At 43.2% G+C, this 16,496-nt stretch overlaps 1 protein-coding gene across 4 annotated transcripts in view; it reads right to left on the bottom strand.

The window, feature by feature from the left end:
* The window catches only part of sema6a (sema domain, transmembrane domain (TM), and cytoplasmic domain, (semaphorin) 6A), a 199,225-nt gene that overhangs the window by 118,726 nt on the left and 64,003 nt on the right, over nucleotides 1-16,496 (bottom strand). For all 4 annotated transcript variants that reach the window (XM_054731599.2, XM_054731598.2, XM_015972936.3 and 1 more), the window contains one exon: nucleotides 190-355. In XM_054731599.2, coding sequence (XP_054587574.2) covers nucleotides 190-289 — 100 coding nt within the window. In that variant the 5' untranslated portion in view covers nucleotides 290-355. The remainder of the gene's footprint in view (nucleotides 1-189; nucleotides 356-16,496) is intronic.

Below are 16,496 nucleotides of genomic sequence, written 5' to 3'. Positions count from 1 at the left end.
GGAGGGATGTGGAGGAGCAACAGGATGGAACAAATGAGAAAGATACTGAGAAGGAGGATCTGCTAAGTAGAAGACAAAGAGGGAAAGAGCAAAAGTAGAGTGAGTACTTGTAATGAGAGGTGGAACCAAGCAGAGAGCTGGTGAAAGAAATAAGGGGGGAAGAGAAGCGAGGAGAAAAGATTTACTTACAGTTGCCATGTGAGATGCTAATGGGCTCGCTGTCCTCGGGGAAGCCCGCCCCGGCTATTTGCAGTAGCGTGAAGTAGAGTACCAAGGCCTCTGACCTCATGGTCGCACCAACACTGCTGCTGCTGCTGCTGCTGCTGCTGCTGGTCCTCTGGAGATTTGGCTTAGCCTGCACAAGGAGGAACACAAGCAGAAGATAACGATGAGACGGAGAAGAAAAACAGAAAACAGCTCTTTCATCTGAGTGAATCATCACTTTGACTTGGAGACAAAGAAGTGTAGAAAATCAGTTAAAAGATTCCCTAAAACTTCACCTGAATCAGTCGGGCATCATGCACAGCCTGCTCAGGTACATTTGTATGCATTTACGATGACTCAAGTAAGCCACAGATAAAGTGAAACCAAACTAATTGGATTAGGGAGGTAATATGCGTCATAGATCGATGTCAGGCAGAGCAGATCTCCATGCTACAACACCCCCCCCCCCCAGGGTCTGAGATCTCGTTAAAGGTAACCTGCTGCAGAGCTGCAGCCATGTGTGGAAATGGGGCGAGACAACACCTTATTTCCAACCCGCCGATCTCTTCCAAGGGTAGCGATCCCGACTCTTACAGGTAGATGATAACCCATCTGCTAAATCTGTGCACCGGTGTGGACGAGAGTCTGAATAACACTCCACTACACCACGGCAGTGATTTAACAGCCACCTGAAAAGCTGCACTTTTCTCTCCTTTCTGCTTTATTTGTCACCGAGTGTCAACCCACTCTTATCAGCAGAAAACGGAAGCTGCGTGTTTGTTTTGTCGTGATTTCTTTTCACTTTAAGGGTCAAGTCCTCACCTCAGCTGCCCCAGGAGTGTCTTTTTCACATTTCAGCCAACATTAAGCTTCGCTGGTTGGATTAAACAGGACGTATTGAAAAAGAGAATTTTAAATGGTAGTTTTAAACTTAAAAAAACATTTTTATTAACTTTCTGAACATAGATGGGAAGTAAAGCATTTTACGTTTCACATATTTAATCTCTATTCTTATTCTCCTCGATCTGAGTGCGGCCTTTGACACCATTTCTCATCCCATCCTCCTTAATAGACTCTATTCCTTAGGCATCACTCACACCCCCCTCCGCTGGTTTCAATCTTACCTTACTGGCCGCACTCAGTTCATCCAGTTAAAATCCTTTACCTCAGAACCCTCCCCAGTCAAGTCAGGTGTGCCCCAGGGCTCTGTCCTGGGGCCCCTCCTCTTCATAGTATATCTCCTCCCTATCGGCAAAATCTTCCGCAAATTCAATATCCAGTTTCACTGCTTTGCAGATGACACCCAGCTCTACATTTCCAGTAAGCCCAACTCAACTCTCCCACCATCCTCCCTTACCCTCTGCCTCTCTGAAATCAAATCATGGTTCACCTCTAATTTCCTCAAACTCAACGGCAATAAAACTGAACTTCTTCTAGTTGGCACTAACTCCACCCTCTCAACATCTGACAGCTTTTCTTTAACTATTGACAGTGCCACAGTCTCCCCCTCACCTCATGTCAAGAGTCTGGGTGTCATTCTCGACAGCTCCCTTTCTTTTCAGGCTCACATTAATAACTTAATTCGGTCAGCATACTTCCATCTACGTTCCATAAACCGTCTTCGTCCCTCACTGACCCCTCACACTGCCGCCATTCTCGTCCACAGCCTCGTCACCTCCCGTCTCGACTATTGCAATTCACTTCTTTATGGTCTCCCCAACAAACTCCTTCATAAACTGCAACTGGTCCAGAATTCAGCAGCCCGTATTATCACCAGAACCCCTTCCTTTCACCACATCACGCCGGTTCTCCAGCAGCTCCACTGGCTCCCAGTTAAATTCAGGTCCATCTTCAAAATTCTCCTCCATACCTTCAAAGCAATCCACAACCTCTCTCCTCCATATATCTCAGACCTTATAAGTATTCACACCCCGTCCCGTTCACTCAGATCTTCTTCTTCCATCCATCTTGCGGTTCCTTCTGCCCGTCTCGCTACCATGGGGAGCAGAGCTTTCAGCCGCTCTGCTCCTCGACTCTGGAACTCACTTCCCCCAGACATCAGGAACATCGACAGTTTTACCCTTTTCCAATCAAAACTCAAAACACACATGTTTAAATCTGCCTACAACCTCTGATTTTATTGAAATGTTTCTCTTTGTTTTTTCTTCTTTGGGTTTTATTATTGTTTTATTGTATTTTATTACGTGTTTTGTGTAAAGTGACCTTGGGTGTCCTGAAAGGCGCTTTGAAATAAAATGTATTATTATTATTATTATTATTATATAGGGGGGGCAGCAGTAGCTCAGGTGGTAGAGCGGGTTGCCTCATGATCGGAGGGTCATGGGGTCAGAGTCCAGCTCCCGCCAGGGGTATCCTGCTGTTGTGTCCTTGGGCAAGACACTTCACCCAACTTGCCTGTGTTAGTGGTGGTCAGAGGGGCCGACGGCGCCAAATGGCAGCCTCGCCTCTGTCAGACCTCCCCAGGGCGGCTGTGGCTACAAGTAGCTTACCATCACTAGCAGTGTGTGAATGTGAGAGTGTGTGAAAGCGTCTTTGGGGGTCTAGAAAAGCGCTATATAAGTTCAATGCATTATTATTATTATTATATGGAAGTGTGGGTGCAGAGCGGGAGCAAAACGGAGACGGAGAAAGAGGAAATTCAAACCATCTCTTCCATCGATCATAATGGGCAATGTGAGATCACTGGCCAACAAGATGGAGGAACTCCAAGCCCTTTCAAGGACTCAGCCAGAGTTTCGGCAGTTTTGGAACCGCTGGAGGAGATAATGCAAAGAAGGATTCTCCAGAGAATCAAGAAAATGATGGACAACCCTGAGCATTCTCTTCACAAGACTGTCCGACAACGGAAGAGTGTCTTCAGTCAGAGGCTTCTTCAGTTTGGCTGCAACACTGACCGCTACTGGAGATCCTTCCTGCCAACAGCCATTGTAATATACAACAACTCTTTGATGACTTGATTATTATTATTATTCTGAGCTACTACAGCAATCAATTTCCCTCTGGGATTAATAAAGTCTTTTTGAATTGAATTGAATTGAATATGAATAAAAAATCTGAGTAAACTGGTAAAGACAAAGATTTTGAAGAAAACAATGACAAATCCTAAAACTGATTACTGATGCTCCTTTAATCTCCTAATGGCGGCTCACATACAGGCGCACCTTTTAGTGAAAATGACCAACAATGTTGCCATTGCACAAATGAAGCCAGCTGAGCTTTGCTTACTGCAGCTTGTGGCAAACAATTGCACCCATGAATCATTCGAGACAATTACTGCATCTGTAATCTAATCAAGAATAAAGCGTTTCATTTGCATCAAGCGCCTTCTCGGTTTTTCTGCTTTATTTATTTCAGCTGAAGCTGCAGGATTGATGCACAGCCAGCTAGATGGAGCAGGAGACGCTTCAGGGATGACGAAGAATTGAATAAAATAGCCGATTTCATTTGCTCCAGTCTGATAAAAGTTGTTTATCCCACGCTGCATTTTCATTCGCTATTGTACGTGAGGGGGAGAAGGACTGGGAGGGAGGAAGGAGGAGGAGGGGTTACATTCTCTTTTCTCTGTCATGTCCCTCTAACCCTCTCTTCCCCCATCTTTCTTTCTCTCTCCATGCTCCCGTGAATCTCATTCAGGAGAGGAATGAAAACACTATTCACTGGTAGATTCATTTCAACGCTGAGGAGAATACCAACACTAAAGCCTGGAGACGACCTTGATCTCAAAAGCTTCTCCCTTCCCCTCCATCCTTTCTCACTCACCAGCCAGCTCCTCTTCTCCTCACACCACATTCTGCTCTGTGGGAAAAGATCAAAGCCGACTTTCTCTTAACCGAGCTGCTGCACATTTAAACTCACCCTAAATCGTAAATAGAAATGTGTTTTCGCCCCCCTACAGTAGACGGAACCTCTTAGGAGAGTTAAAACGAGTCTTTTCTGAACCTTGACCCAGAACATTTCCAGTAATTGACTGATTGATGAGCAGGAAGCGGCACGAGAGAGAGCGGTTAGCCCTGAGGGAGAGAGAACGGTGAATGATGGATGGAAGCTGCGCTGACCAACAAAACAAGATCAGCGTCAGCGCAGCCGGATAAAACTCTGAACTCCTATATTTAGACAGATATCACGGGAAATATGACATCACCAGTTGTGGCTAAAGGCAAACTTTTAATTTGATGCTTACAAACCCGTCGTGCCGTCTCCCATGACGCACAAAGCGACTTAAGTAAAAGCTCGACACCTTCCAGTGGCCCTTTCATAACCAGCTGCAACACACGAGTGAGAGGAAGGAGCGCGACACAGTCGGTCTTCACCGAATCGCACACTTTTGCTTTGGAAAAGCAAATTGCTTCCTTGTGTGTAAGTGTGACTGAGTGTTTTAGGCTGTGATCTAAAACGCTACTTTTTTGGCGCAGCAGTGTTTAGACTCTCACACACGCTGAGAACATCGGGATGCGGGAACGAGGGATCAAAGGCATGCCCACATTACAGCGATAAATTACCTGCTACCGAAACACCCACAGCAGAGGAGGATGTGTGTAGATTCTCTTCCTTTCATAAGCTTTTCCTGAATAAAAGTAACTCCGGATATCTCTTCCTCCCACTCCAGCTTTTGATAGATAATATTTTGAGAAGCTTTGTTGCTATTCCTCCACACTTCTTACTCTCTCACAAAGATAAAGTAGCAGTGTGTGTGCGTGTGTGTGAGGTTTTAGGGTAAAAAAGGGAGGATATGGAAGACTTGATGAAGCTGGATGCTGGCAGGAAGTACCAGCAGGTAATAAAAACACAAAGACCCCCCCCCATAATCCCTCCACACCACACCCTCGTATGACTTCATGCACACACTCGCTTGCGCTGCTGGTAGCCTTGATTAGAGCAAAAAACACACAACTTCAGATTTTAAACAACATTCACGCAACTCAAAGCAGACAGCCAATCAGGACACAGATTTGCCCAATGGGGGGCAGCTGCATTAGCTTTCACAATAAACACATTAGCCAACTTAATGACGTTATTGCCGCTCTTGCATCAACACGTTAGCGATGGGTGCTTGGAGCTATAGCGCTCGTACAGAAACACATTTATTTTAACGACAAGGTCAGCCACAGCCGGATCCAGGTGAGGACGGGGACGGAAACACTAGCAGGCCTCTCTGTTTCGTTGTCAGCTCGTAGCAAAACGCGAGCAGACGAACGTGAAGACTGGTTCCTTATGAAACAAATTCATACACACATAATTAGTTCATCTTTCAAGGGTCCCAGCTGTTCGTCTTTTGAAGCCCCCACGGTGCCAGACTAAGCGTGTAATCGAGTGAAAGGCAGCTTTTTGATTACATCTGTGGGAACCTGTTGCTGATTGACTGATGCGTCTGAAACTGAAGAAACACTAAATGTCTTTTTTTTAAGCAGCAGATGTTTACAATCGGCTCACGAAGACCCCCAGGTGCCCTCGCTACCACCAGAAAATAAACAAACGATGTGATGTTGCGGACACACAACATGGAGGAGGTCTCTTTTAAACAGATTGGTCCAAATGAGTATGGAAGCAGCTGAATTTTTCTTCTTGCATTGCAGCTACGTCTGTCACATTAGCTGTGTTTCTACCATCGTTTCTACGTCCATGACGTCCCAAAGACAGCGAAACAAACGTCAAACCCAATGTTTGGAGCTTGCAAGTGCAGCACCAGCTGCCGGATGCTGCGGCAGCGTCAATTTTTACAGCCGGACGAGTGAATTTCTCCATCAATAGAGCCAATATCCTGCTTCTTAATTGGAGTTAGTCATGAGCCATGACCAGACAAAGAGATCAGTCAGCAAAGACAGACCTGCCAGCAGTTGTAAGTTTTATCCCTCTAATATTTGCCCTTTTTGCGCTTATCTCCTCGTCTCCTCGACCGGCGTTTTTCAAACTCCAAAACTTTCAACACACCCATAAGTGTTGCTCAGCCTGAAGTTACACATCTCCATTAGCTTCTGGTAAAGCAGTAACTTCTGGAGGGATCGTATTTGTAGCTGTGGCACGTTAAAGTCAGTAATGACACTTGTTGCGATATTGCGCCTTTGGCGCTTAAAGGGTTAACTAAATGGGAAGGGAAAACCAAGCAGAGGAGGGGATAAACCATAACCTGTGAATCTCTAAATACATAAACCTAACAGACTTATGGGCCATTCCCATCTGTACCGGGTCGGCCCGGGCCGGGTAGCGTAGGTTGTTTACATATCTGGGTGGCCTGGTATTTTTCCGGGCCAACCAAGGCTCATTCTCAGCCCTCTTCTCGAGGGGGTCTGCTTCAGGCCGACCAGGGCCAACACACCCACTGCTGACAGCAAATTCACACCTTCCATTAGAGCAAGCCTCTGATTGGTGGGTAGAATCAGCCCACATGGGCTTAAGGCAAGGATGTGTGGAATCAACCGGGCCAGGCTGGGGCCGACTGGGGCTACCCGGCCCGGGCCGACCCGGTACAGATGGGAATAGCCCATAAGGGCACAAGAGGACCAAAGATAAATCACTAGTGACCCGAGAAGTGAGGGGGACTAATTAACAAGTGGAGAAGGAATACACACACACACTAAAGTAGACTAATAAAAGAAAAGCTGAACCTACAGGAAAACTACAGAGGGGTGACTAGGAGAGACCTGAGGGAGACCGGGAGGGAGCTGGGGACAAAAAGGGGCATAGAACCTTAGGGGACACCTGTGGGAAACCAGGTGGGAGAACCGGAGAGGGCTGTGGACCCGAAGGACACAAAACCTGCTAGGAGGGGGAACGTGAGGGAAACCTGGAAGGGGCTGGGGACCACCAGGACACAGAACATGACAGTAATAAGATATTTGAGACTGGATCCAGACATTCCCAATTTATCACTACTATTTCCATATTTTAATAACAATTCCTCTTTATTAGGTCTTATTTTTTGTTTTGGGGTTCTTGATTGGTCTAAGTCAGCAAATGCGCTCCATATGAAGATTTAAAAGCAGCAGCTTCTAGTAAATGCTGTCTGACAGCTTTGATACGACTGCAGTCTGCTTGTGTTTACATTTTGCAGTCTGGATAACGTCTGAAGACTTGCGCTGGAGGTTTTACAGATGACAGGAGAATGCCAGGGGCGAGGAGTAGCTGATGGCCAGTCACCACATTTGGTGGCCATGCTGCTATTTGTACTTTGGAATTTGGTTTGAAACGATGCAAGCTGTGTTCATGTTTTTCCTCTGGCCGTCGAATTTTGGAGCGCAGGTTTGTTTCCTCTTTATTAGTTTGGACAACGTCTTCAGATGTAGATCCCAAAAATTGCATCCGGTTGTTTTTTGGGATTGCTTTGAGAGCTGAGACACCTGCAGAGTAACATCACCAGCAGTGAAACAGCTCCAGACTTTGTCAGAATATAAAAATGTGCTTGCAGCTCTTGAGATAAACAGATTCTCTAAACGCCAATCAAATGCAAACGGCTGATGGGGAGTGATGGGCTGTTCTTGTCTTGGTTGCTGACGCTGATACTTTCAGCAGCTATAGCAGTTCATCTGGTACTTTTACAGCACTGTACAGCAGATTATACACAGGTGTCAATGCGAAACCTCAGAGGTGTGACCAAGTCACCGCTTTGCAAGTCACAAATCTTTCCAGTCAAGTCTCGAGTCAAGTCCAAGTCAAAGACAACCAAGTCCAAGTTGAGTCCAAAGTCAAGGACACCAACTGTCTGCCATCTATAATCCAGTTTTGTGATCCCTTCCCAGATGCCTCAACGCCCAAGCATATCCTGGGCCATCCGACCTCGGGAATTCACATGATAGGGTGGGGCCAAGTTTCACAATGAGCTCACCCGAAACTCTGGCTGAATAGGACCCACACCCACCCTCACACCTGGGCTCATGTGTTTATGTAGAAGATCATCAGGGGGTCTTTTGTTCCCTCTTCGGGGGGAAACTCCCACTGGGTTTAAATCTGGGACTCTCCACCATTTGACCTTAGAACTGAAGAAGCCTCTCGGATGAGAGGTGAAACGTCTTCAAGCAACTCAAAGAAGTCCAGACGCTTTTCTTTCAAAGCTCCTTAGACTACAATGACCTGGATGACTGAGAACCTTCACAGCCAAAGTCAAGGATGTGGAAGTCCAAGTTAAGTCCAAGTCCTTAACTTTGAATTTTCAAGTCATAATCAAGTCATCTGTCCAATGTCAATTTAATGACAATGATAATGAATAAATTCCAGAATAAAAGCTTCTTAAAGTTTCATTAATTTGCTCAAACAAGCAGGAAGTGCACCTGAAACTGATTATAAACAAAGTGCTGCTGCATTTAGCCGAACAAGATCAAACCCAGAACCAAGAATGATTTATGAGTTTTGTCCACGCCGGGCCACTTTTGTGCTAAAATATCAAATATGCTCAAGTCATCATCAAGTCAACAGACGCAAGTCGATTCAAATTGCAAGTCACTGGCGTTCAAGTCCGAGTCAAGTCGTGAGTCTTTATAGATTTTATCAAGTCACGTCAGAAGTCATTAAAATAACAACTCGAGTCTGACTCGAGTCCAAGTCGTGTGTCTCGAGTCCACACCTCTGCAACACCCATTAAAGTAGATGAGACCGTACTGAAACCAGACACGCCATTTTCCCTAAGACCGCTACGGGGATGAGTGCAAGTAGGAGAGAGTCAGACCGCGTTTTGTTTAGAGGCTGGAGCCGTGTTGCCAGATGTACGATAATTATCGTATTTGTACCATAATTTTGGGCTCTGTACGATGTACGATCAATAGTTTCAACAATCCTCAAATGTACGATAATTTCACATTGCATCTAGTAACACCATCTTTTGCTGTGGCTTTCCCAAGTCAATTACATAATTTTAAACTGTTCTGAAGTCAGATTTCACCTCAGTGCTTACAGGTTTATAAATGTCTCCTACAAACTAATGAAAAAGAGAAGTTTGAAAATGATGTGAAAAACGCTGAAATCAAGCTATGTGGCTTTTTAGCCCAGCACGACATTGCAATGAGAAGCACAGACCACTTAGTACAGGTGATTAAAGGCATTCTGCTGCGACAGACAGTGAATCAGATGAGGAGAACGAGATCAGCAACTAGGTGAGTAGGCTGCTGTGTCGTTTATTGGGTCAGTTTTCCCACTGCTGTGATGTTTTGTCGCGTGCTTTTAACCTATGTAGAAATGAAATAAATAGGACTGCGCAAATGTGCATACTGTGTCAATGCGTGGAGGTCGGAGTGGTGCCGACACACTCTGCACGTTTATAAGCATTATATTACTGGTTTTAAAGATGTTTATTTAAACAGGGCAATATAAAACACCTTCTTTGTTATAATTTATCGGAGTGAGAAGTCGTTTATAGAACGTTATTATCAAATTTATAATGTACGATAATTTGTACTGAAAAACGATAATTTAACCCTTTGATGCTTAATGGTCACTACAGTGGACAGGTACTCAAAATTTTTATTTATTTGTTTTTGCTATTAAGCACAGCTGTTGAAGACTTTATTGCATTTGAGCCCCTCCATTTGGACTTCAGTAAGCCAAGCCAACATATTTCATGCTCAGAATGCACGCTGTCCACTGAGCTGGACATGTAATAAATTATTTGTAAATTATAAAATTTTACAGAAAATATTTGTTGAAATTTGTTTCATTCACACCTAAAGACGAATGAAAAAAAATGTTTAAAAAAATCATGGTTGAAGATTTCATAATTCATGCATCAAAGGGTTAAGCCTCTCTGTACGATATTGTGGGATTTTGGATCTGGCAACACTGGGCTGGAGACACAAGAATAATGCACTGGAGCGACCGCAGAGAGAAAAATGGGCCACATCTGAACACCTAGGGCTCCCATACGGGGAGGATCGGCTCGCAGGTGTTTACACTTGTCAGTTCAGGCCAGATAAATTAGAGAGCAAAGACAGAAGGAGCTGGTTGCTTTAAGCCCAGGAGGCCAAGATAAGAACAGGCAGTGGAACAAGTGCAAAGGAGGAGAACCCGTCTGTCTTTTTGGGAGCAAGAAACATCCAGTAGAAACACAATAATGTAGACGGACACAAAAACCACCAAGAAGCATGTTTGTGTTTTCCCATTTCCAGCCCAGTTTGTCAACTCTTACATGTTGCTTTTAAACAAATATCTGCTCAGGCAATCCATCATGGTTTGATGATTAAAAGACACGGAAGCAGACTTGAATAAGACGCCCCGTCGCTGTTGGCCAGTTATTAAAACAAAAGCTCAAACGCACGAGGTGATGGATTGAGTCTGGAAGGGGGCCAAAGAGGGCTCAGAAAGACGACGTGGAAAAGAGATGGGAAAAGAAAGGAATAAGAACAGGGAAAAAAGGATTAAAGTCGGAACAACCGAAACTCACAAAGACATTCAACGCTGGTGACAAGCTACTGTTTATATGATCATACTGCCATTATGATCTAAAAGCCATTAGTCTGCAAATGTCTGCAGGTCTTAATCATTAAAAACAATTAGCTGCCATGAAATAATAAATGTACTTCTTAGATGGAAAAAAACACGGTAGATGGAGTAATGAGGTGTGGAAAAGAAGGATTTAGGGAGGGGAATGGATATAAAAATAAGAGATAATGAGCGTTTATTGTCTGAGATAGATCCAACATGAGCTGAAACACGAACCTCACCACAACCTGGTTTTTCACCTGAGAAGAGATAACAGCCACTCAGTGTGCTGTTTGTTAAAGTAGGTCAAGAGGAATGCCAAGGCAGCAACAAACTCCCAAAAATACTCTGAAAAAGCTCTCACATTCAACAGGGACGGCAACGCCATGTTGCAGAGTGGAAAATAGACCTAAAACTTTACGGAACAGGGGCCAAATATGAATGCGTGGATGGTAGGCAGGCAAAACAAGAATCCAACCAAAAAAAAAAAAGGAAATCTTTTATTAATGCTTCAGGTACCTTCCTGTAGTTTGGGATTGGAACATTTGCTCATTGTGGGCTAACGTCAAACCAGGGGCGGATTAAGGACTGAAGAACATTCGGGGCTTAACACACACACACACACGTGACACGCACTAGTCAACATCATATATATATTTGTCTTGTACCACATCATTTTTAATCTGAAGCTACATATTAAGCATATTCAGGGCAGAGTATTGTTCCTGTTAGTGTTTAGTGTGAGATGATAGTAAATATTCCCGTTCTTTCTCCAACAACTTTACCTGATAGTAAGCTAACTTTAGGCAAACCAGCAGCACAACAAATATTTTCAAATAAGACTCACAAACCTGAGTCAACACCAGTCTCATCAAAGCTGGGGTTCTGTCGTTGTACTTTTGGTCTAAAAAATGTCCTTATGTCCATCTTCACTCATGCGTTTCAGGCAGAGAGTGTAGAAGAAGCTGGCTGCTGAAGGGCTTCTTCTTCAGTGGTGGAGGCTCAGGCAGGCTGTATACAAACTACTGCCAGCTGCTCCCTCTCTGTTGGACTTTGGTACTGCATGTTACTTCCACGATTTAGATCCGTGACTTTTCATAAAAAATTCGGGGCTTCAGCTCAAGTAGCCGGGCCTAACGCCGCCCCTGCGTCAAACTAAAACATGTTTAACAAATTCACTAAACGACTCAACACCAGCGTAACCATGGTGGCTATAAACGTTCACAGTAAGTCAAGCATATTCGATTCAACTCAATCTGAATTATTTTGCTGAAGTTGTTATTCTTTAAACTTCATATGATGTTGGAATTTCATGTTTTTTAGCACCTGCAGTTCTGCTTTGGGAAATAGTCGTTAAAGGAGTCAATCACCCGCTGTTTCAACACATTTGCTGTGGTTTCCTAGAATGAATGAATCCTTTGTGAGTCATTCTCTGTGGTTAAAAAAGCTCTCACCCTCCTGTTTCAGGAGGTAGGCGTGTGTCTGAAGAGTGGAGTCTTACTCATTATAAACATCTCGCCTCTGATTGGCTAAAAGCAACACTGATGTTATATCTCCACAAACTACTCAAGCCTGAACCTGTTCTGCCATTTTCTGGAGTTGCTAACGCTTACAGTTAGCTTCTACTAGCTTAGATGCACTTAAAATAAACACAGCTTTCTGCAGAGGCAAGTCCCATCTATTGACTTCGTCATCGTCTTCCTCCGCTTATCCGGGTCCGGGTCGCGGGGGGGGGGACTAAAGTCCATTATTCCACTAAATGTGCAGCTTGCAACTAAAAGAGCCCAAAAACCTGCCCTCCAAGTAAGCAGGAAACATGACGGCTGTTGCTAAAGATGCAGAATGTCTCCAAGTAAAAATGGTTTTAAAGTAGCAATAAGATACTCAGAAATGTAATGTAATAATCGTGTGCTTATTTAACCAAACAGAAAAAGAAGAGAGCAAAAGATATATCAAAAAGTCAACAGTGGGAGATTTTTACTTGCCTCCATGCTGTTTCAATTTTTCAGGACTTCTGTGTTTGTTTCTGAGACCCGAGAAGAACCAACAAGCAGTCGTCTAAGAGCTGGGTGGCTTTTTAAACCAAGATTGCTAAAATCTGAACATACAGTGTAATTCAGAAGATTTTTCTCTATTTGTGTAAGTCCCCGAATGTCATTATTATTATCTCACTTTAATAAAATAAATCCTAGTGATGTTTTTACTGTTGTTCCTTCACATCTTTATCGTTTGGGATCACTTCAGCCGTTTGAAAACTGCATCTCGAAGAGGAAAAAAGACGAGATTGTCCTGTCAGCCAGGGGCGGATTTAGGACTGAAGAAGATCCGGGGCTTAACACACGCGCGCGCACGCGCACACACACGTGACAGGTGACACGCACTAGTCAACATCATATATGTCTTGTACCACATAATTTTTAATCTGAAGCTACATATTAAGCATATTCAGGGCAGAGTATTGTTCCTGTTAGTGTTTAGTGTGAGATGATGGTAAATATTCCCGTTCTTTCTCCAACAACTTTACCTGATAAGCTAACTTTAGGCAAACCAGCAGCACAACAAATATTTTCAAATAAGACTCACAAACCTGAGTCAACACCAGTCTCATCAAAGCTGGGGTTCTGTCGTTGTACTTTTGGTCTAAAAAACGTCCTTATGTCCATCTTCACACATGCGTTTCAGGCAGAGAGTGTAGAGGAAACCGGTTGCTGAAGGGCTTCTTCTTCAGTGGTGGAGGCTCAGGCAGGCTGTATACAAACTACTGCCAGCTGCGCCCTCTCTGTTGGACTTTGGTACTGCATGTTACTTCCGCGATTTAGATCCGGGGCTTTTCATAAAACATTCGGGGCTTCAGCCCAAGTAGCCGGCCTAACGCCGCCCCTGCTGTCAGCTTCTTCTGAGGAAAGCATGTATAAATCCAAACAAGTTGTAACACTAACAGCTACCGAGGCAAACACAAGGCCCAACTCTCTGCTCACACACACACACACACACACACACACACACACACACACACACGCAGACCCTCCCAGGAAGAACAAGGCAACTCGTTTAAATATCAGAACCTTTTTCAGGCCCGTCAGTCAACGGCAGTGACGACACAAGCGAGCAGCTTAATCATCCTGGATGCTGCTGATACAGAGCTGTGTGGGCAGAGCAGAAAAAATTACTACTGATAAGGATGAGCTCGGTGGCACACGGCCTTCTTTCTCTCTTTTGATCCAATTATCTCTTTGGCCCGACTCTGCCTGCCTCTGATGGACGTTCTGTCATCCGTCCCTGTTTATCGCGTCACTCTCGTAATATCAGACTATTTTACGTATAAACAAGCTGGTCCTTTTAAAGCAGAGTTTTAAGGGCAAAGGGGGACAAGAAACACAACTTAAAACTCTCCTTCAGAGAGAAAAAAGCAGCAAAAGCTGTCAGTGTCACTGAGATGAATGCCACAATAAGCCCACGAAGACAAATCCTGGCATGACGGAGGCAGCGCCCCGTGGAGCAGCAACCGGAGTGTTGAAACTGTCACACAGCATAATGCACATTTTACTTAGAAACTTACTTTATGAAGGCCGACTGCAGGGTGCCTTCAGGCACCGCCGCACTATTTCACGCTATGCTTAGTCATAATACAGACCTGCGAGCTCCAGCCCGAGTCAAGTAAGGCTTTAAGTCAAGCTGCCTGGGGGCTACGAAAATGACAATATGTTTGGAAACGTGTCACTGATACATTTATGGAGGAATTCCTCAACAGAGAGGAGTATAAATGGACAAATCTACTTCCTGTTTTTGGAGAAGAGAGGGGTGGTTTCACCCACAAATAAAAGAGAATGAACGTCCAATAAAACCATAGCTGTCATTCGTCCTTAAAAGCTCAATGATCACGTGCCTGATTCTTTGAAGTTTCTGGCATTAAATGAGAAAAGTCAATATCTCAGGGAGATTTGAAGTGCCGCAGACATTTACTGGCTACATAAGTGTTGCATAATGTAACCGAGAGCTAAGCAGTTTTTCGCCAGAAAAACGGCAACAAAAGCTTTTCACGCAGCTGGTACCACAAGGTCATGTGTTGTCCAAAAATTCAAATCAAATCAAATCACTTTTATTGCAAGATTATGCAAGATTACACATAGCCGTGTGCATCCCAGACGGTCTGTGCTTTATTTTCTGATCAGTTTACCTTGGCTACGGAAGTTTTATGGGTGAAGAAATACTTTTTCTGCTTGTGACTTTTATTTAGAAAGTTTCCCGATGTTTTGCACTGCTTTCGTTTTTGACTTTCTGTCTACCCTGCCATCAGTGGAGCTTCACTCGGTCTGGAAGTGCATCATGTAAAACAATAGACTCAACGCATTCATTTAGTGGAGCGCCACATCCCTACACTTCTGGGAAATATCCAAAATGTAGTGGAAGGAGTGGAAATGCACCCATCAAATACAATGGTGGCTAATTAGTGAGTGCCATGCTTTGAGAACGTTACATAACGCTTAAGCATCCAGTAGAAAGGAACGATTACGAATCTGGTGGAAAGGCCCAATGAAAATAGAAGATAACAAAGTTTTAGGGATGTAAAATATTATCGGCCAAAATGGGCAAAAAGAATGTGATGTTAAGAACTATCTGTATCGTTTTTACTATTTTTAACGAGAACATATTGTGCATGGTATGTAATTGTGCTCAAAGTTATGACTTCAATTACTTCTCTCACAGTTTTGAGATTTTTTGTTTGTTTGCCAACACGGACACAACTTTAATAGTATAGTATAGTATAGTATAGTATAGTATAGTATAGTATAGTATAGTATGGCACGGTATAGTATAGTATAGTATAGTATTGTATGGTGTATTATAGTACAGTATGGTGTAGTGCAGTGTTGTATAGCATAGTATAGCATAGTTTAGTATAGCATAGTATAGTATAGAATAGTGTAGTATAGTTTAGTATAGAATAGTATCGTATAGTATAGTACTATATAGTATAGCATAGCATAGTATGGTATTTTATAGTAAGTACAGTATAGAATAGTAAGTATAGTATAGTATAGTATAGTATAGTAAATAGTAGTAGATAGTATAGCGTAGCATGGTATAGTATGGTGTAGAGCAGTGTAGTATAGTATAGCATAGCACAGCATAGTATAGTATAGTATAGTATAGTATAGTATAGTACTGTATAGTATAGTGTAGTGTAGTGTAGTATAGTAAGTATAGTAAACAGTAGTAGATAGTATAGCGTAGCATGGTATAGTATGGTGTAGAGCAGTGTAGTATAGTATGGCATATCATAGTATAGTATAGTATACTAAAGTATAGTATACTAAAGTATACTAAAGTATAGTATAGTATAGTATAGTAAAGTAAAGTATAGTATAGTATAGTATTTTACAAAGACAATGTTGAAAGTTAAGTATGCTTGGTAGGACACATGTGATGTTAGTCACCTAAAATCAATAAGTTTAATTTAGTTTTTTGTAATTTTTTATATTTCATATATTGGCATAGATATCGGATATGAGGAATAAAATTATATCTATCTTGGTATATCAGTAAAAAGCTGATATTGAACATAGTTTTTATTTTACCCGGATTGCATGAAGTTTTACTCAAATGTGCCTTGCAGGTGAAAAAGAGGTCATCAGCTGCTGGCTTGTCTGATAAAATGTGTTTTTATGAGTCTAGTTCATTTCAAGCCTAAATACGTATGTACATGTTTTTGATGAGTTTACCACTGTGCAGCTGTTTTTTTGTTGTTTTCTTTTCGTCTCCTTGAGACCAAACTGGAGCAGCAGACAGGGTATAAACAGGTGGCCTGCAGGGACTGAATAAGAGGTGTGATGGCTTTCTGTTGTTGCTTCCATCTGGTGCAGTTTTCA

The sequence above is a fragment of the Nothobranchius furzeri genome, chromosome 17, assembly GCF_043380555.1.
Source record: "Nothobranchius furzeri strain GRZ-AD chromosome 17, NfurGRZ-RIMD1, whole genome shotgun sequence".
In the NCBI taxonomy this organism is placed as follows: domain Eukaryota; kingdom Metazoa; phylum Chordata; class Actinopteri; order Cyprinodontiformes; family Nothobranchiidae; genus Nothobranchius; species Nothobranchius furzeri.
Note: the sequence above shows the minus strand (reverse complement) of the source record. Positions and strands in the feature narration are given on the sequence as shown.